This window comes from Populus trichocarpa, chromosome 7 (genome assembly GCF_000002775.5).
Source record: "Populus trichocarpa isolate Nisqually-1 chromosome 7, P.trichocarpa_v4.1, whole genome shotgun sequence".
Lineage (NCBI taxonomy): Eukaryota > Viridiplantae > Streptophyta > Magnoliopsida > Malpighiales > Salicaceae > Populus > Populus trichocarpa.
The window spans coordinates 2,429,280-2,453,442 of record NC_037291.2 but is presented as its reverse complement, the minus strand read 5'-3'; the positions used below and the strand labels follow the sequence as shown (position 1 = coordinate 2,453,442).

Here is a 24,163-nt window from a genome sequence, read left to right as displayed (position 1 = left end):
GGAAGTATGATGACAGCTTTAAGAAGCATGGATTGAAGTGAAACGATAAGCCCAAGAGATTGAGACAGACGTGTATTGGGTTTGGATTCACCAGCTTGCAGCGCACCGTCGCTGCTTTTTTCTTTTTTACTGTTTGTCTTTGAGGATTAGATCATCCATCCTTGTCCACTCTATTGCCTTTTATTTGGGTCTCCCAAAATTTCATGTCTAGATATTACCTGTATTCTAATCTTGAACAAACGGGCCTTCACTTTTGCATATTTATAGCAATGCCCTTCTTAGATTTGGAATTTGATTTTCTCCCACCATGAGGCCTTCTATCAAAATTTGAAACATTGAACGGAATGATTGATCCAAGAAATGAATTGGGTATGAAATAGGATTTTGATGATTCATAGGAGCACATGAACCTGGATGTGTTCTAGGGCATGTTCAAGCCATGAGCAAATAAAGGGTGATTTCATATCATGGTTTTGTCATTTATCTTGGTTGAACTTGGTCTTTATAACGAGTATAATTCATAGTAGGGGATCAGAAAGAGAGATCGAGCGAGCCCTTTTCCATGTTACTCGTGATTGATTTAGCCTGTAGAATTCGGTACAGATATGTCAGTCCACGGCTGGTATTCCATGTATTTATAAATGTCTTTTTAAACAGTAGATCCATTTGATGTTTGATTAAAAAGGGAAATTACCTCAATTATGTTATAACGTACCGGCCCAGTCTTTCGAGCAAAAAATCATCCAAGGCAGTATGTTTTCTGTAATTTGATAGTCGAACCGCATGGAATGGTTGGTTTTGAGTATATTGGCATAAAATCATTTCTGCTTAGAATTGTTCTATGTGAAATGCACTTGAATGATTGTCTAGCCACTGCCTTGTACAGTGGACTGCGAGCTGTAAGAAGTGAACGGCTTTTTGAGCATATCGAAGAGGTGTGATGCATCAGATATCCTCAAACAAAGAAATTGATAAAATAATCCCAGGTAGAGAAATGATATAGCTCATGCTTTATACAACTAATAGATGAATCAAGTTGTATGCAAATGATCCAAATGTTAAGCCTTCAGCTGATGATACAGACAACAAAATGGAATCCATACATGCACCAGTGCCTGAATTTAGAGTAAATTAATAAATTAAAGGAGGAAGAGTTGGCCCAGTCAAAAACTTTAACAATGCAAGTGGGTACTTAGAAAAATTATGAGAAGCCAAAAAAAAACGAGTACTAGAAACAAAAGTTTTCATAAAGTGTGTAAACTGTGAATCAAACAATGGCCACAAGTTGTAAAAAAGAAGAAGAAAGAACAATAGTTGTACATAAATCATGCCAGAAGATGTCATCATCCTCCTGTCATTCTGCAACTATTTTCATTTTGTTTTTTTCACATTAAGTTTCTGACGCATGTTCACCCTCAAATGGGCTTTGGCTATGCCAATCCAAAGCATCAAAAATCAACTAGAAGAATATGCGTAAACATATCAGTACAAAAATAAAAAAAATAAAATTTTACGGCCCTCATTTTTTCTTACAAATTTAAGTAACTCTAAAATTAGATAAATCCATCCAAACTTCGAGCATCAGAACTATCTCACGAAGGAGAATATGCGGCGAATATGGGGCGTCCGACATGCAATATGATATATTTATGTCTCCGAGTTTTTGTTTCACAAATCGACCCTCGTAAAAGAAAAACATAAGACGTTTTCGCTTCTATTAAGGATTTTGACTAATCTTTGATCACTTCTTATCTATATATATATATATATATATATATATATATATATATATATATATATATCTAGTAGTAGTCGCTCTAGCGTCTTGTAATATATTGATAGAACTAGAGTTTGTAGTGATATTTTCAACTTTTGTTCTCTTCCTTTTGTCTCACCAACTAAAACACTCAAATATCCCAGAGAGAGAGAGAGAGAGAGAGAGGTGGCCATGTCTCTAGCTTACTGTGTTAAGGAACAGAAACCTTGTGTTCGCTGGGTAGAGAAGTACTTCAAGGATTGCCTTTGCAGTCTAAAAGATGAGTTCTCTTTCACTTTTGGGCTCATTAGTCTAGTGTGTTGGGGAGTTGCAGAAATCCCTCAAATCATCACCAACTTTCGCACAAAGTCCAGCCATGGAGTTTCTCTTGCTTTTCTCCTCACTTGGGTTGCCGGGTCAGTCATCTTCTCTGCACAGACACACATACGTTCCTCCGATTCTAAGAGCTTGTTTTTTTATGTTAAAAATTCTTTTTAAAATTTAAAAAATATTATTTTATTATATTTTCCAATAAAAAAACACTTTAAAAAACAATAATTATCCCATTCACAAGCACAGAACCTCATGTTTCATGTTGCAACACTACACTTAAGAAGAAAACAGACAAAACACAAGCCATAACCAAATTTTAATTTTGATGATTTGTATGAACTGCACATATCAACATGCTATATTAAACAAAACTTTGAATTTCTTATTGTATTTTGTTTATTTAAATATCAATCTTTTTTCCTGGTGCAGAGACATCTTTAATCTGGTGGGCTGCTTACTGGAGCCAGCAACGGTGAGTGGTTAGGCCGAGTAAATAAATTAAAGAGAGCCATAGAACTAGAATTGGTAGTGGTGGTCCTCCATAGAAATGGCCTCGAGTATTGGCTGCCTGTGCCTACACCCACTATCTCTCAAGATTACTACGTGTCAACTTGTCCATTATTACTTCTATCTGGATCATATAAAAATACTGCTATACCAATTCTCTTTTTTTTTTTTTTTCTGGATGCAGTTGCCAACCCAATATTACACTGCTGTGGTAAGTGCCATCTCAATTCAACGGTCCATAACTTTCACTTGAATATTGCAAAATGAACCTCCAATATATCAGTAATTGTGATTTAATCTGGCCTTTGTTGCAAATATAACCTTGTACTGATAAGAACTAGCGGGGCATGATTTGACAGGGCTGGTCCCATCAAACACTACAGGGATCATTACAAGCCAAAAACTTTTTACGAATATAAGTTGAATGATAAAAAAGCATAACCTTCCATCCCTACAATCGTTTTTTTCCCCTTCTAGACATCTTTATTATTAACTTCGTCATATACACACCACCTCATTTGCATGTTTTATTATTACGGTCTATTATATTTTTTTTAATTTTTAATATTATTTTATTAAAATTATGGAAAATCTCTGAGAAAAAATATTAATTTAATATTTTTTTAAAACTAAATGTAATTTTAGAGTTACAGACCATGCTTATCTTAGTTCTTAATTCCTACCGGCTACCGTAGGTTGCACAATGATGAGGTAGAATACTTAGAAATGTAGCTTTATCCTAATTCCTACCTTAGCTTGCACATTGATGAGGTAGATTATGTACTTATGTTGCCTGTGTTTAAAAGATATACTTAATCTTTTTCCTTTCTGAGACAACTTAAGCTTTTTAATTGAGTGATTATCATAATAGATACCTAAATTACGTCAGGTTTTTCCACCAAAAAACTACTACGTACATTGTTTGCTTTGTTGATCTCATGTACACAATGCATAATGTTTTGTAATCTTTTCATGTTTAATTTACAGCTCTACACAACAAGTACTGTAGTACTAGTGTTGCAGGGTCTATACTACGATCATGTCTACAGGTGGTGTAGATGCAGGAAAACCAAAGATAATCAACAAGTATTGTTTCCTTTCCATTTCTTACCTCTTTCTTTCAGCCTTCTTTGAATGCCATGTTTACATACCAAAGGATGGCTTGTTATTGTTTTGTCTTTTAGGTTGATGATGACCAAGACCCATTGAAGCCCAAGTCAGCTGATCGTTCAGGCATTTCCATACCCAAGGCTTCTCCAAGAGCAACCCCTCGTAGAGATTTTTATTATATGTATGCACATTTTATAATGCTGAACATTTATTTTGTATAAAGAAATTTGTTATAGGAGAATATCATTAACCAAATAATTAGTCATATTTCCTAATTAATTTCTTTTGTTTCTTTTGGTTTCAGGTCAGCTAGATCTTTGGCCGGTAGTAATACTCCACCATTTAGAAGTTACCTTAGGGCAGCCAAAAGTGGTCCATCAGCTGTGGGACTTGACAATGAATCATCCTCAGATGATGAGGCTGCAGCCCCAGTTTCGGTTAGTAACACTGTTAGTCAGCCTAGACCAATTCCACGATCGGTGAGCATTCAATCCAATAAAAATATATATACGTTGCTCTAGGAAATGGAAAATATACAAATGGTTCTGCTCAGCTTTTTTATATTTGTGGTGCCATGGCGATTTTTCCAGGCTGGCTATGGAACATTTCTTGCTACATCCCTCAACTTGCCTCTGCAAAGCAAGGCTTTGACACAAGCCTACATTGGATACACTGGACGAAGACTTTTACATGTATGATCAGTAATGATTGCAAATACTTAACCAAATTCTTATGCCAAGTAATTTTTTGCTGTGCTAGCTAAGCTCTTACATGCTGTGGTCTATATATCACCAGGAAGGTGGCGGCACGGATCACAGTGCGTTTGGACAATGGTTGGGATGGCTAATGGCAGCTATCTACATGGGTGGCCGGATCCCCCAAATATGGTTAAATGTGAGTGTGACTAACACTGATTAACTTCCAAGTTACAAGACTATGATTAGCTTGCTTCTAATCCAACGTTGTTGTAATTTCTTTGACCAGATTAAAAGAGGGAGTGTTGAGGTGATGCTCTTATATACAATGTTCTTATATATTTCTTTTCTGCCATTGAAGCATCTTGAATTATCCATGCTAATAGCATAACCCTTTTTCTCAAAATGAAATTTATATAGGGCTTGAATCCTCTCATGTTCGTCTTTGCGTTGGTGGCCAACCTCACTTATGTGCTAAGGTCGCTTTCTAGTATCTCTTTCCCTCACACGCACATTGAACTGGTTAGCGTGTACTGACAACCCTTTCTCCTCGTGAATACAGTATTGTTGCTAGAACCACTGAGTGGGATAGCATCAAACCGAATATGCCATGGTTGCTGGATGCTGCAGTCTGCGTGGCGCTCGACTTTTTTGTATCCTTGCTAATTAATCATGCATTACAGAATGGCTTTTTTCATCACAAACCAAAAAGAAAACCTATATATTTCACAGGAGAATTTCTCCAAGCAAGCAATTGGACATGGCATAAATAACAATGTTACTGATGATCATTCTATTGATACCTTAACAAGCATTGTAATAGATCATTTTGCAGTACATTTACTACCGATACTTCCTCGAGAAAAGGGTGGACCATGAAGAATGCTACTACGGAGACTACGTGGATGCTAGTAAAGCTGCTATTTCTTGATTGCAAATTGTGTTTGCAATTTTGAGATTTAATCTTTCGAGTAGAACATCAATTATCATCAATCCGGTATATGAGCTTGTATTTTTTTTTTTGTTTCTGTTTTCAAGGAATTGTTTCTCTCGACAATCATAAACAATGATGTGTTTGTTGCTTTATTAACGGATTGGAATGTATAGTTTGTAGTTCGAATCAATAAGCGAGTAGCTCGAGATAATAATAAAGTGGTAAGAAGAATAATTATAGAGAAATTCTTTAAATTTTTAGAAATGTATTAAAATAATATTTTTATATTTTAAAAAAATTATTTTTAATTTTAGTATATTAAAATAATTTAAAAATATTAAAAAAATATTAATTTAAAATAAAAAAAATCAAAAATTTTTAAAAATATTTTTAAAATTTTAAAATAAACAGGCTGTAGTCGCTCTAGTGGGTCTTGACCAGGGAGAATTTTTCATGCAGAATACCTGTTTGAGCTAAGATAAATATAACACCAAATGTTTTAGTTGGCCCATTACTTTGGCTAGCATGGACAAGCAGCATCCTAATATTACCCATCACTGCTAGTTTTGCCCACTTAAGCTCATTGGAGAGGGCCTCTTAGTGTGGGCCCGGAGATGTGAAGATTACAAGCCACAACGACAGCCCGTCCCTTTTCTCGTTTTTCTTCTGGATTTATTCTTGTATTATACATAAAAAAAAAAAAAAAACATTTACAAACGACTAAATAATAATAACATAGTAATCATCAAATCAATCAACACCTCAACACATTATACATCATTTTATTATTATAAATTTGACAATTAACATGTCAATCTCCTCATCATCACATCAATAAATCTATTGATACGAGTTTATTGATATATGATAGCATTTATTACTCCCTCGTTTCTTGAATAATCATTAATAATATTAATATTGTTTCAAGATTTATTTTTTCAAATAGTAACTGTGTGATTTTTTTTTCAAAAAAAAAAAACCCTTTACAGGAAAAACAATATAAAAATAACAATTTGCAACCACACAAATCTAACAGTACTTAATTACTTAATTTTACTTAATTAAGTTATTATAGCACGAGATTATGGTAGGTTTTAAAAGTGTTTTTAATTTGATAATATATTAAAATAAAAAAATTTTGAAATTTTTTTGACATCAAAACAATAAAAAAAACATTAAAAAAGTAATTTTAAATAAAAAATATTCAAATTTTGAACAAATAATATTTTAACCCTAATACCACGTACGCTCGTGTTCCTTGGAGTAAGTAGTTATCAATATAAGAACTAGATTGCGAAATAAGAATTTAGTTAAGAACCTTTCGTGCCTTTAATGTAGATCAAATCACAGGCACCCATATAAAATACACACAAAATGTTGAATCGAGTGAACATACAATTAATGCAACAAAGCCCTCTTTAATAATTTGGGGTAATCGATTAACGATGTAGATGTCATAGTCGATCGTGTGTTAGAACAGCTCACATGGAAGTGCATGTGTCATGTGTGTGAGGGAGACAGGATTGCAAACTTAAGGCGTTTGGTGTGTTCGTCATTTAGTGATTTAGTTGAAGCTCAACGAGTCAATGCTTCTATTTTACACAAACACTTCTCTTTAATTACAATTTTTCTGTTCCTAATCAACCTTTGATTTGATTTCGTTGGACAATCAATATCAATGTATAGTTACTTGTCAATCTCCCTTAGTTGTTTTTTTGGCAAAGTAACAATAAACTAAGTGCTTGTTTGGCCCTGGTAGTTTTTTTTTATGGTTGCGGATTTTAAAAATAGGTTTAAAAAAAACAATTTTAGTTATTTTTTTAAAAAGATATATTTTTAAAAATATATGTTTGATTAAAATTTTTACAAGATAGATTTATGCATGCAAAATAAATAAATAAAACAACTCTTCGTGAATAAAAAACAAGTTATTTTAATTTTTACAAAATCAAAATTTAAAATGTAATTATATGTGAGATCCAGTGAAAAAAGCAGAAGTTATTTAAATAAGATATCGTTTGATATTACGCTTGTGCTCTATTTTCCCAAAAAAAATTTATTTTATTTTTGTAAAAGCTTCAAAATAATATTTATTTTTAGTTGGTGATATAAGAAAACATAAAAACTACCCAAAGGCTGCTAAGAAATTTAGAAATATCTTCGTTATGTTCAAGTCAACACTACAGTATGCTACCAATATTTCTTCCCTTATTTCTCCATAGAAACCATATAGTATATGCTTAAGGTAGGCGGGCTAAATGTGCCCACCGGCCACTAGAATGCTACATTTCTCAGCCGTTTCCTTTACGCAGTCAATTGCCTTGTATTCAGTGGTCCTCTCGTATGTGTAGACGAAGAAAACAACGCCAACTATAGAATAGGAGAGATCAGTACTTTAGAGAAATTATATTATTTTTTTTAGTTTAATATAGGTGTTCGAGCCAGCTTGTGCACACCTTAATTAATCTCACGATCCCTGAAGTTAACAATTATGTAACACATCTACTTTTACAATTACAAGATGAATTATAAAATTATATTTTAATAATTGATCCTGTGGTTTTGTAGAAGTAGGAGCACAGCTCTTGCCTCGCCTAATAAGTTTTCTACTACTCTAATTTCTGTAGCCTATTTAATCTCGAACCATCAATTATTAAACTAATTGAAGTTTAAGTTGGTACGATTTCACCATGGTTTCAGCTCATCAGCGTGTACAAAATATTATTCTTAATATTCATGATTCCCCGTTTAAGATCTTGCTATACATGAATTAAGCTTTAGACAACTGAGTTGACGCGCATTGAGAGTCTAGCACCTTTAACATTAGTCTATGCCTAGCAAAGAACGATCTAGGCTAAATAATTAATTAGAAAATTCGTAATCCCTATGAGTTGACTCCAGACCCCTATAATTGCAGCAAGAAGGTCGCTGTTGAGCGAAAGATCTCGCAGGCACGGTGACTAGATTGCCGGGGACACCTAGAGAGGACAGAAAATATTAAAGAAGAAGAAGAACTTCCATTAGCATTAATCACTGCTGGCTTCATGAAATTAAGACTCAATTAGCAAGCTGTGATTTAAGATTAATAACCCTACTGGGTTTCTTGGTCACGTAATGTGATGTGCAGTTGAACTGATCCATGCATCCTATGATCATTTCAGCTTAAAACCGTACGTGGTTAGGCTAGATTCAAATCCAACTGCTTGGATTGGATGTCCCCTTGTTTATAGTTAGTGGTTTTTTGGCAAACTATGCGAGTTCTCTACTAGTTCTGACTTCCATGATTTTTACTCTTGTTTTGTTTTTGTTGAAGGTTGATTATTTAGGGCGGTCCAAGTCACCGACATCATTCTGTTTTTTGCTTGTTAATATTATTTTTTTCGGGCACTAGAGAGTTGAAAATCTTTTATTTTATTTTGTCTAGGAGTCTTCTTGAATCAACAACGTAGGGGAATCGTGGTTTCATGTGGTGATGATGTTAACTTCATGCAGTGCGGTTAATTTGTTTTTTAAAATATTTTTTATTTGTAAATATATTAAAATAATATTTTTTTTATTTTTAAAAATTATTTTTTATATCAATACATTAAAATGATCTAAAAATATATATAAAAAATAATTTTAAAAAAATAAGATTTCAAATTTTGCTCAATCTAAACGCAATACCAAATAGGGGCTTTGTCCGAGTTCATTGATGGATGGTACTAGAAAATAGCATTTATTTATTTTTTTGAGATAAAAATAATGAAGACAATAAAGATAAAAAAGCGTTTGGTTAAAAATAAAGAGACATAGATGTAATAGGAGATACAAAAAATAGATATCTTCAAAGATAATATTTATTATTTTTTATTTCTAAAATATATTTGTAAAAACTTTTAAATTTTATATTGTTTAACTAAGACAAGTAATGATAAAAATAATCAAAGCAAGTTTATTTTGATCAAAAATTTTTTTTAAAAAAAGTAAAGAGATTTTTGACTCATGTTTTATCCCGAGTTGACCTGGGTTATTGATTGAATCTGATCGAGTTAATCTTTCCTTTATTTTTTTAAACTCGAATTAGTTCAGGCCTCAAATTAACTTGTCAAGTCAATCATGATTTTATAACTAAAGTTATTATAATATTATTAATTTTAACATTTAATTTAAATTAAAGTAAAAAACTCTAATTATTTTTTAAAATATATAAGTTTAATAGCTAAAAATCTATCCAACCCGTCAAATCAGTCGTGAATTTTCGTACCACTCATTTTTGTAGTTAAAGGTCAATTTAATCGCTGAATAAACTAAAAAATAAACCCTACTACATTGGTGGGTCGAAATCATATTATTGTCTTTATATATTAACAGCTAGCAATACTTGGAAATTTGGAGCATTGATTAGAAAATTGTATATGTCTAGAAGTTGCCAAATTTTGCACTACAACAAAGTATTTAAAACCAAAACTAGAGAAGGAAGACCGAACAGTTTGGCCATTGGCACTACACCATGACCAAGTGATACGGATTCACTATTTATTTCCTACAGATTATTAATTTGGCAATCTCCCTTTTACATGTTTATCATAATAAATAACAGTCAAACATTATTATAAGTATATATACTATGATTTGAATATGATCGTAGCACGCATTTTTCTTATTTCAAGCAACCCTTTGAAGAAACAATTTATAGAATTCTAATAGCTAATGCGTAGTAGCCAGTAATTGGACTTCTAATACACTTGCAGCTATGGATCGTCCCGTAGTTTCTAAAAAAATAATAATAATTGCAGACACTTTTGATGAAACTTGGCAGCAATTGATGAAACCTTTTGCTGGTAAAATTTAATATATATTTAAACAAAAAAAATACACTTAAAAAACACTTTTCACCACGGTAATATCAAACTCGAAATAATTATGTAATCTGCCCCACTGTCATTAATCAGAAACGAACGGGAGGCTTTGCCACCATTGTAGAGTTTACAGTTTAAAGAGAAACGAAGTTTAATCATGTGGTCAAACAGTCAGTGTTCGGCTTTGGCCAGACAAAAAGATCCCAAAAGGAAAGGAAAAATATATCGAAGAAGCATATCAAGAAAAGCAGCGATGAAAATAATCACACTACATCTATTGTAGGAGTATCCAATCTCAAGAGGTAGAAATTATTTACTTTCACATAGGAATGGGATCTGCGCATCCATTTATTTTCTTCTTCGGGTTTTTTTTATTTATTATTATTCATATGAATTGGAGGAGGAAAATTCCCCTCAAGAAATAATAAGAAAAATTAGGAACCAGCTCTACGTGCTCTTATACAGTTATACCTTTTCCCTCGTATTATTATATATCTTCAAATATCAAGATCAACTGGAAAGTAAATATATTAGATTTTTAATATTACCTTTAAGAAACGAAATTAATTTATATTGTAATTTATTCCTAATTAACTTGTTTTCTTATTCTATAATTACTGGATCGTAAATCCCTAAAACAAGCTGTAAATTAACTCATCATTTATATTTATTATCATCGTTGTCGTTAATGTTTTAAAAATAGCATAATTAATTACCTCTATAAGTCGATATTTATTCTCTGGTTATAAGAACCTAATTCTATAAATGCTTTAATATCCACGGAATCTTGATCCAACAATAAAAAATAATCTCATTCTTTAAATGCTTTTAAGAATGAACGCATTTAAAGAATGAACTTGCAAATCAATTTATACATTCAAAGAATCTTAATAAATCTTTATGAATGGTAGTCATGGGATTTTAATTTAAAAAATAAGAATGAATTTATTGAACTACCAAATCAATCTCTTAAATTTTTCTAATTTAACTACTAATCTCATTGTGGTGAGAAATACCATGACCTTTGAGGTTAACAATGAACATGTCCATTTAATGGTTCGAGCTATGTGATTGTAAATATGATGGTCACTAAAAACTTATATAGTCGTTAATTTTAGAGCCCATAGAATTAGTCGAGATACGTGCAAGCTAACCCAAACACCCACGTTAATAAAAAAAAATAAACATTTAATTCTATAATACTCATTTTTGGAAAGCCATAAAACTAAACCTTTGCTTCGAGTCTCTTACCTTATAAATGTAATGACAAAAAAAAAATGAAAAAGAAAGATTATAGAGTCAAATGAGAAATGATATACGCAAATTCAATTCTGATGTTCGGATTTTGGGTCTTTTTTTATATTAAAAAAACAAGAGAGACATTAATAATAATAATTGAAGATCACAGACTCGTTAATCAATTTGAACGCGGGTTACGGCTTGAAAGTTGCTTTTGAGTTAAAAAAAATATTAAAGAATCCCCACACTCTGTCTACGTGATGCGACTCCCTGAGACGAATTTTGAGAGAGGGTCCTTGGTCCCCCAGAGTCTCAGAGATTTTCAAAATACCCCCTGATGTTGTGTTTAATTTCAAATAAGTTCTACAAAATAACCCCTCTAAATTAGAAATTACACAATCTTGCAACTTCAAGCACCACGTCCTGGATTCGTCATTGCCTTTCTAATTGCTGGCTTGTTAAAATATTTATATTATTTTGGTATCGCTATGTCTTGTCTCGTGCTAATTTGTTAGTTAACAGAAGCTAAAACACCTTCCTAATTGCTTGCCTACCTAACACTTAATCTTAAACATTCACCAAATACTTTGACAATTTACACTGTTAATGAAACAATTTGGGAATTAGCAACTAATCTTTTGAAACCAACTAAGAAATCGACCGGCCTGTGCTACTGTACAAGAAAAATTGCATACTCAGAAACACAAATCACAGCAATGAACAGCACAAAAATATATAAAAAGGAACTCTGATCTATCTTTTCTGTAATTCCCTCTTCACAGTACTACTTACGAGCTCCTACTATGTACTCCGGTACAAAGCAAAACCCAAAAATAGAAAGAAAAAAAGATGAAATTACTGTAAGGTCTGTTGATGGGCGTATAACCTATGAACATCTTCCCTGTTTCCCATCTGTCTTTATTATTGGAAAATTTATACAAATTGCTGAAATCTAAGATTCAAGAGCAAACGGTGTCCGCAAGAGATCGTAAGGAGCCCATAATGCATCTAAAGGGCATGGCCTGTTGGCATCTAAGCGAACCCAAGGCTTCCCTTTACCACTCCAATGCAAAAGACTAACCGGACCAGGATGCAAATTCCTACAAAGACCTCTGAAATTATCCCCACCAAGACCATGTTGATTCCATTTATGATCCACGGCAGCAATATTCCCTGCAAAAACTAACAAGAACGGAGGCAACGAACCCAGCTCGTAAATCCTCATCCTCTTTTGAAGCTCCATCCATTCAACTATTTTTGTTGTGTAATCTCCTTCTCTCCATCTCTCTAAATCAATGACCATCACTCCTGTGTTAAAATAACAGGCATTGCGTCCGGAAAATGTTAAGGAAAGCATAGGGTTTGCCCAGAATGTGGGCGTAAAGTATGTGGTAAAGTTAGCATTACAATATTCTGGTGCTGCTAACACTGTTCCGGTACCGAGAGGTGTAGCTGCTAGTGATGCAATGTCGTCTACTAGGACTAAATCGGAGTCCAAGTAGACGACTTTTGGGACGCAAGGAGGGAGGATGTTGGCTAGATAATTGCGAGCATAGTTAAGAGGAGAGTCAAGGGCCGAGCGGATGGAGGTGGAGATGAGGCCGGAGACGGGGTTGGTATCGAAAGAGTAGATTTGGGAACGGAGGTAAGGGAAGGAGGAGGTAATGGTTTCATGGAGGTGGGTAGAGGAGGGGGAGGAAATGAAGTGGAAACGAATGTTTTCCGGGCAGGAAGAGTGTTGGAGGATGGAAAAAATAGCTGCCATAGTGCCGCGGAGATAAGGAAAGTCAAGAGTCATGGCCACATGCACTGCTTGTTGTGAGCACATGTCTTGTGTAGAGATTGAAGGACATGATGGAGAGTTGTAGAATTGTGGGGCTTCTTTGAATCCTTTACCATTGGCGGTGGCTGTGGCGGTGGAATTGATTATGATTATAGAGAGGAGTAGGATGGGGAGGAGGTGGTGTGGTGAGGATGATGGTGGAGGTGATTTTAGTCCTAGTTTGAACATGTTTCGGACAAAGGAAGGGAGATCTAGAAAAATGAAAGAGAGATTGAGTTGATTTAGTTCTAAGCTTTTAGAAAGAGAGGAGACATGCCCACATCTCGGCTTTGAATCCAAGTTGGAGGTGTGTTATATATACTTGTAATAAAAGGGAAAATGCTAGGAAGCATAGATAGAAGAGTCAGGGATTTTGAACCAAGTCAAAGTGCAGCCACACGTTTGTTTAATGTGCTTCAAAACCTAAGCCCAAATATAAATGGTGAGAAATGTGCAGATTCTCTCACTGTAATTTTTCAAGCAAAACTTTAACCACTGACCATATTTAGCAATTGACAAAAAAAGAAAGTATTTACGAATATTATATTATCTGCTATTACTTCAAATAAATCAGTAACTGAAGGATCTTAGACGAGAAAGGGAGAAAAGGCAAAATTTGGTACAGTAAACTTAGACGAGAAAGGGAGAAAAGGCAAAATTTGGTACAGTAAAGTGGTGAGGCCATAGACTTTGCTTGCCTCAACAGGCCAGCTTTTGCAAGTAACATTCGATTTGCGGATATTTTAATCTTGTGGATTCATCAAGATTTAAGACAATTCGTACTCTTATGTCTACTGCGTGTTGGTGCTGCCTGAATTTTAGCCATCTAATCTTGTTGTTGTTATTAAAAGAATTTATTTCTGCTAAATATAGAGATATTTCAACTTTCTGGGCCCTGTCTTTTTAGTTCATCCATCCACGTCGAAGAAAAGCTCCATCCACCTTCCATGTTAACCATTGACGAATTCTGGTGAGGAAATTATTTCTACACTAGCTATTTATCGAGGGAAAAAAAACTTAAATATTTACTATGCAAACTTAAGCTAATTTAATATCTTTATTAAATATCATTGATTTTTTCAAATATTTAATTTTTATTGTTTTTACAATAAATTAATAATAAATAAAGTTTAATATATATACTCAAAAAATCTTAATGGGTGCCTATAATCAGTTTTTTTTTTTTTTTAATATTTAGCATTGTTGTATTTTAAAGAAGCCTAGTATAATTGTAATGAAAAGGCAAATTAATGCAGATGATTAATTAATTTGGAGGTTAAAGGAATATATATATATGCATGTTAGTAACCACTACTACACAATTTCATTAGTTCCGGGAATTTGGTGGATCATTTGGAACACAGAGACCCGTCGTTTTCTATTGATGATCATTTCATTACAAGCCCGATATTTATATCCAAAAACCCGACCACATCACCTGATTGTCCGGCTCCCATCTGCCAAAAAACTTAATCACCGGGACCATGTCAAAGAGATTGCCACGTCGCGATTTTAGGGGGGCAAATGCAGTTACACGTAGCTTAGTTAGCTTTCGTAATGATAAAGAGAAAAAACTTGGCCGAGATTGAAGGTAGAACTTGGTATAACTGCTTTATTTTTTCTTTTTTTGGTATAATGGAAAAGGAGAAAGAAAAACTACGGATATCTATAGAAAGAAAGACCCATAAGATCTGCTGAAGAAAGTGACTCATTCATGGTGGGGGCAAATCCTAAATATTAAAGCATTCGAGCCCTTCGCTGCTAGCTTCGCCAGATAGTCAGCACAAGCATGGCCTTCCTTGTTCGTATGAGAAATTCTGGCTTCCAAATCTCTTGACAGGTTTCTAATGTCTGAAATCAGAGCACTATATCTGTGGAAATTAACATTATCAACAACTATAAGCCAAATGGCTTCCTTCGAATCTGAGTCAAACTAGAATCTTTCTATAATCCCAAGCTAGAAGAAGACCATGTTTTAGAGCCAGTAATTAGGGAGCAGGTTATAATCAATGCCTGCAAATCCTTTGAAGCCTACTAAAAACAAATCTGAAGCAGTTCTAATGAGACCCCCAAGACCAATTCTACATGGGCTGCCAAGCAAGCTATCATCTACATCCAGTTTCACAAAGTCTGTATCCGGTCTCATCCATGTAACTGTCGTCAACATGGGAGTTTGCTGCAAAGTTTGTTGTCCTCTCCAAACCAAGTTGCATTCCTCGGCTAAGCATTGGGTTCTTCTCAATAGGCAATCATCTCCAACATTAGGATCTCCAAAAACATTGAAGTTATGTCGACGCCAAATCCACCAAAGACCAGCTAATTCGTTTTTAACCGAATAAAAAAAAAGATGAAGTACTCTTCACGAGAAAGACTTTTTCTGGAGTAAAACTCATCTTTCAATCTGTCTCTATTAATATTGTTAATTAAATGAATAAGCCATATAATAAAACATGAAAATTTCATGAGCTTTTTATCCTTGTAGCTCGTTTTTCTTCTAATTTTAGATTTTGTGTCTTTTTCCAATGTTTTGCGTGATGATAACCATATGAACGATAGATTTGCAGAACAAGGTGTGACTTTGTGGCCTGGCTTTAACTTTTTAGGATTTTTTTCTTGTTGGAATCATCTTCAGGTTCCATCCATCCTATCTTTATGGCGTCATTGTTGTTGTTTTTGGAAGCTATTATTGTTGCCTTCTAGATATTACTAGTTGATGTTCTTTGCAGGGAAGAAGTGATTTTATATATGGTTTAGAATTTGAGGTTTTTTTTGTTACCAGTCATGGATCTTTGTTTATTGCGGAACTTTTGTTTCTAGAGTTTAGCTTTTGTTTTCTTGTATGCCTCTTTCTTAGCGCTATTTTGCAATATGTTGTTTATAAGAAAAAATTAATAAAAAAAATCAATATATATATATATATATATATTATCATTTACATATATTATATCTTAATTATGAAAAATTTCTTCATGGAATTCACTTGAATTTGAGTTCAAGAGAAGATATATATATCGTACTCCATTAGAAGCAAATTCATTTACCATCTAAATCAAGTTTCAAAAGCTCTGATTTACATTTTACATTCGGTTAACAGTTAATTAAACATAATTCCCTTTTTTATGATATTTAAATATGATTATTTTTAAAAAAAAAAAAAAGGAAAGGAAAGGAAAGGAAAGGAAACAGCAACTAGAGGGACTTAAAACTTGATTCTTGGAAGATTGTTAAGATTAGATTAAAGTAATAGTTTTGTCTTTATAGAACTATCGACATAACGAAAAAGGTGGCAACACTTCATTATTATGGATTCATTGAGGCAACATTTCCATGTGCAACACATGACAAACTCACAAACAATTTCCAATTATTAAGGTAGTCACTTCAAAGGACCTCCATGAAAGCATGCATGTTCAAATCTTCACAACGATGGGCTATCCTGTGCTGTCAGCTTCAACTCAATCGACACTATTATAATTCTATGAAGAAAGAATTCGTCAACTCATGTAAATTCTGCACCTAAATTCTTTTTGAGTTTATGGTAGTAGTTTAATTTTACCGAAGATTTTACTGAACTCGTTGATCATAATCACCCCACGTTTCGTTACCGACAGCAAGTGGGTCAAGGGGAGGCCAAAAAGTCAGCAGAAAAACGCAGAACTCGTTGTCTAGAAAATGGATTGAGAGTTTTCAAGAGAATTTAATAGGGATCTGTAAGAGTAGTTGTGCCAGTGCCCAAGCGCGTATAATATTTGGTTGCATACGGAGCTCATAGGTGAAAAGACAAGAGGATTTTATAATTCAGCTCTCATTTCCAGACCAACGTATTTGCGGTCATAGATTTGGATTTTTTAATTTAATTTCTTCGAAAGTATTTGGCATTTGTGAAAGGTGTCAGCTTCACTGTATTATAAGCTAAGAAGAAAGCTCGAGTCAAAGCTTTTACAATTCTATTATACTAAGCAAGTGCCTGCAATTGACTCCCAAATGACAATTGCCCAAGATCTGCCTAACCATTCCGTCATGGGTTCTCTCTCTCCATGACTTTGGAGGAAGGTTTACATTACAAAGCTACTAACAGAGAGATCGCAAGTAAAGTGAAAACAGGCTGAATAAGAGGAGGAAGGAAGGAGATGGATCACACAGTACATGCTGAAAGCAACTGGTTTTGCATTAAGGAATTCCATCACCAAGAAGACTTTGAGGCCTTGATCTTGACACGGTTTTGTTTTGGTACGATCATGGAATTCAGCCCGCTGTCAAATGGTCCCAAAAAAACAGCTAGTCATATTATACTTATTTCTTCTCGCATCAAGGACAAAACAGAGTACATGTTTACTTGGACTCGGTAAGTTTAGAGTTTCTTTTTCTTCCCTTTTGTCGACGTCGTAGGGTTTTTTTTTTTTTTTTTAAAGAAGCGTGGACGCAGTAAGTTACTAGTCAGATACTCAGATGTCCGAGATGTACTACCGTGGATAAGGTTAAAAGTTATTTTTTCAGTGAAAAAAATTACAGGGTTGCCAGCGCTTCCAATATTAAAAAACATTTTAATTATAACCATCTAGGTGGTGATTCAGTGATAAAAGCTTGGGATCAAGAGGTTTGCTTCCTCTGTGATCTCAGGTTCGAGCCATGTGGTTGCTCATATGATGGCTACTGGAGGCTTACATGGTCGTTAACTTCAGGGCCCGTGTGATTAGTCGAGGTGCGCGCAAGCTGGCCCGGACACCCACATTAAACTAAAAATAAAAACATTTTAATTATAAAAATTAAATGATAATTATATATGACAATAAATATTATAAAAATTCTCAGCTCTAATCGAAAATTAAGTTGATAAGTTAAGATAAAAATATGTATTAAGATATATAATCGCAACACATGAGGAATTGGTTAATTTTTTCTTATTTAATTATAAGCTATAAAATTATATTTTATAAAAAAATTAATAATTTCAAATACATTTTTTATATTATTAAATCTTCTCAAGCCCTTTGGCTTAATCTGGTAGGCTCAACCTGGTAACCTGTTGATTCAGTCTATAGATCAGGTCAGGTTTCAAAGTAAACCGAGTAGAAGTTGATCTGGTAAGGCCTTACCAACTTGGCAGGTGCACTCGTGACTTAGTCGGCCTAGTAAAAAATTAGTTTTTTTAATAAAATAAAAGGAAGTTGATTCAATTTTTTTATATAAAAAAAATATTGAATCAATGATGTTTTGGATAAACTCATATCAAACCAGCTAATTAACCCAACTTGTGATCTAGATCATGACTCTTATTGGATCCAATAACCATATTTTTTAGAATTCATTTTTTATTTGATGAAATAATTATAAAAAGAGACATTTACCGGCAGGACAATGAACAAAATCATAGAAGAAAAATATATTTCTTCAATCTAAAACTTCATTTTTTTATCAATGCATCTCTTTATTGTTTAAACAAAAGCATTTTTTTTTATTGTAAGTAATTTTTTAAAATAAAAACCTCTCATGATATAAAGAAATAATAAATATGATAAAATCGTGTTTGAAATAAATAAAAAATATAAATCTTATTTTTATTAAATATTCATGAGTAATTTTTTTTTATTTTTTAACATTAGGTATATAATAATGGAAAAATAAACTATTAATATTTATATAAAACAATATATAATATTATTTAAGAACCATAACAAAATTGTATAAAAATTTAAATATCATTTCAATTATTGTTTTTAAAGTGCATGTCAACGACGATAAAAAAAAAATATTGGAAAAAAAGAAGTAAAAAGGGCCAGCATCAAGGCCCAAGAGTTAGGGCTCGAGAACTTGGTAGAGCAGAAAAATAGAAACTTAAACAACAAGAATAAAAACCTGGCCAGTTTGACTACCAACTTTCTTTCGTTTTAACAAGAACTAAACTTGAAACTTTTTTTTTTAAAAAAAAAAGAGTAAAATATTATATGATTGTATTTATCATCATGTAAGTAACAAGTTGCATGAAGGGTTGTTTAAATTTTAAAATATTAATCCATTTGATTTGACTAGCTCATGCTTGTAGACTAGGGCGCAGACAGGGGTAAGTGGGGACTTGGTCCCCTTTAAAAAACAATTATATTTCTCTAGAATTTGTACATATTTTATTTGTGGTTCTATAAAAAAATTAAAAAAAAATTAAGTCTTGGTCTTACTATAAAATTATCATATTCTCTCTCTCGTGGAAATTATCCTGGCCTTGTGCCTACTTATAAATATTTAGATCTGTGTCAGTTAAAGAATCAAAATATTAATATTTAGTCTTTTTTTTAAATAAAAAGACCAGCTAGGGAAAAAAAATGTTCAAATACAAATCCATCCAATGTTGGGTGTTTATGCACTTTTGTTTTTTTCAATTTTCAAGCTAACTCATTTTTAATTTTTATCATCTTTCGTTTCAATTGCTTTCTTTTTTCTTTTTTTAAAAACTAATTTCATTGCTAGTTATATCATTACTTAGTAAACACATTGTAACTATAAAACTTTACAAATTTCATTATTATTTTTTTCCACATATAAAGGTATCTTTTTTATATTAGAAAAGATAGAGATAAATAAATTATCTAGTAGATGAGAACTTGAGACCAAGAAATTTGTTTTCTTGTGATTTCAGGTTCGAGCCTTGTGGCTGCTAATATGATAGCCACTGGAGGCTTACATGGTCGTTAACTTCAGGACCAGTAAGATTAGTCGAGGCGCGCGCAAACTAACCCGGACACCCACGTTAATAAAATATATATATATATAAAACTATAAACACATAAAATATACCCTTTCCTTGTATTGCATCTAGAGATGGCTGTAAATGTTGTGTCCATCGTCTCATCAAGGATACCCATACCGCTTTATGAGAAGAACAGATCAAATTGCGTGGAATAACCCCATTAAGATTTTCTTGTTTATTTTGAAGAACTGCATTAAGAGAAATCAGCAATGTGTTGTGGCTTACTCGTTCTTTCTCGATTTTTGTTGTCTTTTCTTGCATAGAGAACGGTCTTGTCTTCTTCATCATGTGCTTCAAGACGCCAACGCATGTGATTCCGGCGAAGAATGGTTCTGATTTTTCTCTATTTATCATCAATATGAGAAGATAATTTCTTTTTTTCAATCCCTATTACAGATTTATGATTCTATAGTTTCGCAATTTCTTACAAGAAGCAAGTAAAAAAAACATTTCAGGACGAAGATGAAATTTCCGAGGAACAGAACATAATTTCTCAAGAGCAAACAAATCTGGATGAAGACAGATTGGAAGGCCAGCTTGGACATCAACAACGAATCATATGATGCCACTCAACATTTAATTATCTAGAGGCCAGCTTGGACATTAATAACGAATCATACGATGCTACTCAATTTCGATCATCATTGGTCATCTGTTTCCGATACCAATAGTGTCATCGCTCGAATTTCAGTGTGTTTTTTACTTTTTTTACTCTTTTTTTAATCTTTTTTTCACTTTACAAATTACAAGAACGAGAGAAAAAAAAACTTTTCAAAAAAAACCTAAAAACATATCAAAAACTCCAATAATAACACTATTAATACCATAAAAAAATCTTGGCATAATAAATTCAACAAAATCAAATAAAATCATCAAGAATAAATAAAATGGACACATAAACTACCTCATAATAACAACTACATTAGAGCAAGGAGATCCAACTCTTTGTAATGACTCGTGTGGCCCTCTATATTCATTAATGTTATTATTAAAGTTTTAGTACTTTCAGAGTCTTTTCCACTTTATTGTAAATTGTAATAATCTATTTTATAATTTGAGATGGTTGTAAATTACGCTTGAATTTAACTTTTTAAATTTGTATTATTTTTTTAAATATTTTTTAAAATTGTGTTAATTTATCAAAAACAAATTTTCTATGCTAGAATAAAAGAACTCCATTTGCCGGCAGTCGAGTGAAGACCAGTTAAAAAAACAAGAAAAAAGAACAGTACCTCCTTTGAGATTAGATAACAAGTCATAGAATAGTTGGAAAACCTACACCCATATATAATTAATCATGCTCCATGACTGCAGGTCCTTCTGGAAACGTAAGAATCCTTCAAAAAAACTTTAAGCATTATAGAATTTATCTAAGTATAACTAACCCAGATTACGTATATATACAGATACAACAAAGACAATTCGAAAGGACTAAATATCAGTTGAAGTTCAAAGGGCAAATCGTTGATTTACCACCAGAGCAGGGCGATGACCACCAAAAAACCGATTAAAAAGAAGAGATTTTTCAAAACATTATCGGCCCGCTGCCCTCGAATAGTAGCTGGAGGGAACCGGTGTGCATGGTGGCCGTGAAAACCGTGAAAACCATGAAATCCATACGGAAATCCAGATGTTGTTCCGTAGACAGTAGCATCTGGGAACCCTTGAAACTGGACATTAAAAAAAGACGGGAAATGAGACAGACCGCCAAAAGCAGTTGAAAAAGTAAAGTTACCACTCCTTGCAGCGGCCGTTGGCATATATCCTCCCGCCATCCCGAACCCAAAATTGGGTGAATTATTGGCATCCGGAGGAGGGGCAGTTTCCGGCCTTTGTCCAGATGGGCGACTGGGAATATCAATCCCCGGATACGATTTAGATCGAGGGTCAGACTGTGAATTCCCTCTACCATAAAGAGGAACCAGTTTCTCCTCTTGTATGATGGCCTTGCAAACTGGGCATTCATGGGAATGCGAGTGGAGGTGTAACCATTGGTACAGACAAGGCCAACAATAGAGATGACCACAAAGAGTTACAATCGGGTCTCGAGCTAATTCAAAGCAAATATTGCATTCAAAATCACCAGCATCATTGCCATTATTGCTCGAGTAAGACGACCTTTCTGGCGGCACACTTGTCGATTCTGCAAATCCACTTTCCATTCTCTTTATCCAAAAACTCTCAAAATCAACAGCCTGTAATCACATAACATCCTCAATTACCACCAAGATAACAATTTTCATGCTTCAAATCTAAAACCCAAAACACAAATAACCTCAAAAAAAGAAAAAAAAAACTTGCAATCTTCATTTACAATTAATCGAAAACTAAAATTGACCCTATTCCACAAATCTAGCATAAAACAACCTGATCAGGGTAAATTGACCCAGTACAATGAATCACAAGATAACCAAAAACTCAAAATCTCATAAACCTAAAACAATTAAAAAAAATAAAAAAACGACCCGTTACAGTCGATCACAAGAACATCGTAATTCAACATGTCAAAGCCATGAAAACCATAAAAAGTTTACAACTTTATAAATCCCAGCATAAAACAGATCATGGTAAACATGTAAAAACAATCAACTAGAGACAAAAATACATTAAAATCCTCTAAAAACAACCCAAATCATACATAAACCACAAGCAATAAAACAGTCAAAGCAAAACTTCACTCACCCTGATCGAGAGAGAGAAGAAAAAACAGAGTTTTTTTATAGTTTCTCTTTTCTTTTCTGGAGAATAAGGAGTCTTTGAGAGTTTAATATTATTGCTATTATTAAAAAGGAAATAAAGAGAAGTTTGCCTGGAAGATTCTGGATGGGGGATACCTAACCTTCCTGAGATTTTTCCTGGTAAGCGAAGAACGGGATTTGTTTTGGGTGTGGCGTAACTGTATTTGACTGATTCTATTCTAAAGGATCCCACGGTCACAAATTTTGAAAAGACGTGATCAAATCATTGAACCGTTTGATGTTTGTTTCTATAGGTTTTGGATTGTGCCTTTTAATTGGATGGACCTTGAGGCGAGCCTGTTAGCCGACATCCTGTCATAGACAACATATGATGAAAAGGTTATCAAAAATATTTTTTTAATATGATATTAAATATATAATATAAACTCATACATTGTAAATTTGAATTATAAAATTAAAAAAAAAATTAATTAATTATATATTAACAATTTCAATCAAGTATAAAATAATAATATAACACAATTAAAATAAAAGTAAAATAAACAATACAAATATCAAAACACCTTAAAATACATAATTCAAATAAAAATTCATATATGGTTTAAATAATTTAAAATATAAATAATACAATTATATATATATAATTTCATTAATTAAAAATTAACAAATCTAAAACAAACAATTTGTTCAAAAATCAATTTATGCATCAACAAGGATGTATAATGTAGAGAGTTGGATAAAATACAAAAAAAAGAGAGCATATATATATATATGGTTAAATTCCTGATTGAATCAAGTTGAGTGGAGTTAAATAAGCTACTAAAACCCTGATTGAATCAACCTGATTTTATTGTGTTAATATTTTATATGGTTAAATTAAAAATTCAATTCTAAATTAAACTTTCAAATCATCACATAATGAAATGTAAAATTAAACTTTCAATCACAGACGAAAAGAAAAAAATTAAAATTGAATAACTATGTTTTATTAATAGAGTTTGAGAACATTTTCTAGAGGACATGTCTTTAAACACACTACAGACAACCAGTGAGATGATACAACCTTCTAAGGTATATCACAAACTTAAAAAAAAAATAGAGACCAATACAGTGAACCTGTGACAACGAGAACAAAAGCCTACAAAATGACATCAAATTTGGCTCATGCCACCTCACCTTCCACCTTTTTTTATGTTGATGACAAGTCCTAGAAATAATGTTCAAATATCCCACCAAGCAAAACATGTATTTCAAGTTTTCTCTCTGAGTCTTTATCGTCTCTCTTTGTAGTTAACAATGGTTAGTCTGAAACACAGTATTCCCCTCCTCTCTCTATAAATATTCCTATATTTTTTTTTACTCCTTTGATTCCTCACCATTTACCACTGTCTTCCCATGGTTTTGATCCTCCGATCATGCCTTCCCAACCTAAAATACAGTATAAGGCTTTCCCATACCCAAGATCCTCCGATGTTGGTGTTAGTC

At 33.1% G+C, this 24,163-nt stretch overlaps 3 protein-coding genes across 7 annotated transcripts; 1 reads left to right on the top strand and 2 right to left on the bottom strand.

Moving 5' to 3' along the window:
* Positions 1-1,761: 1,761 nt before the first annotated feature.
* Positions 1,762-5,528, top strand: LOC18101206 (uncharacterized). 2 transcript variants are annotated; one of them, XM_006380685.3, is made up of 12 exons: positions 1,764-2,172; positions 2,519-2,561; positions 2,781-2,807; positions 3,584-3,682; positions 3,781-3,887; positions 4,011-4,185; positions 4,297-4,398; positions 4,502-4,600; positions 4,691-4,711; positions 4,822-4,880; positions 4,964-5,054; positions 5,225-5,528. In XM_006380685.3, the coding sequence occupies exons 1-12, from the start codon at positions 1,949-1,951 to the stop codon at positions 5,330-5,332; spliced, it is 1,155 nt and encodes a 384-aa protein (XP_006380747.3). In that variant the 5' UTR covers positions 1,764-1,948; the 3' UTR covers positions 5,333-5,528. The 2 variants fall into 2 exon arrangements, with proteins under 2 accessions (XP_006380745.3, XP_006380747.3); XM_006380683.3 differs by lacking the exon at positions 2,781-2,807 and having other exon boundaries at positions 1,762-2,172.
* Positions 5,529-12,123: 6,595 nt separating this feature from the next.
* LOC7473144 (probable galacturonosyltransferase-like 1) lies at positions 12,124-13,588 on the bottom strand. The gene has a single exon (XM_002310744.3). The coding sequence runs from the start codon at positions 13,424-13,426 to the stop codon at positions 12,368-12,370; it is 1,059 nt and encodes a 352-aa protein (XP_002310780.1). The 5' UTR covers positions 13,427-13,588; the 3' UTR covers positions 12,124-12,367.
* A 7,654-nt stretch (positions 13,589-21,242) lies between these two features.
* LOC7478003 (uncharacterized) lies at positions 21,243-22,930 on the bottom strand. 4 transcript variants are annotated; one of them, XM_024605055.2, is made up of 2 exons: positions 22,789-22,930; positions 21,243-22,174 (listed from the first exon to the last, which is right to left on the bottom strand). In XM_024605055.2, the coding sequence occupies exon 2, from the start codon at positions 22,139-22,141 to the stop codon at positions 21,449-21,451; it is 693 nt and encodes a 230-aa protein (XP_024460823.1). In that variant the 5' UTR covers positions 22,142-22,174; positions 22,789-22,930; the 3' UTR covers positions 21,243-21,448. The 4 variants fall into 4 exon arrangements, with proteins under 4 accessions (XP_024460823.1, XP_024460824.1, XP_024460825.1 ...); XM_024605056.2 differs by having other exon boundaries at positions 22,819-22,929; XM_024605057.2 differs by having other exon boundaries at positions 22,814-22,838.
* Positions 22,931-24,163: the final 1,233 nt, after the last annotated feature.

Bases quoted from the DNA above. Each gene is read 5' to 3' on its own strand.
- LOC18101206 (XM_006380685.3), top strand. From the start codon at position 1,949: ATGTCTCTAGCTTACTGTGTTAAGGAACAGAAACCTTGTGTTCGCTGG. The intron at 2,173-2,518 runs GTCAGTCATCTT...TTCCTGGTGCAG, and splicing joins CTCCTCACTTGGGTTGCCGG to AGACATCTTTAATCTGGTGG. The intron at 4,881-4,963 runs GTCGCTTTCTAG...TCGTGAATACAG, and splicing joins AACCTCACTTATGTGCTAAG to TATTGTTGCTAGAACCACTG.
- LOC7478003 (XM_024605055.2), bottom strand. From the start codon at position 22,141: ATGGAAAGTGGATTTGCAGAATCGACAAGTGTGCCGCCAGAAAGGTCG.
- LOC7473144 (XM_002310744.3), bottom strand. From the start codon at position 13,426: ATGTTCAAACTAGGACTAAAATCACCTCCACCATCATCCTCACCACAC.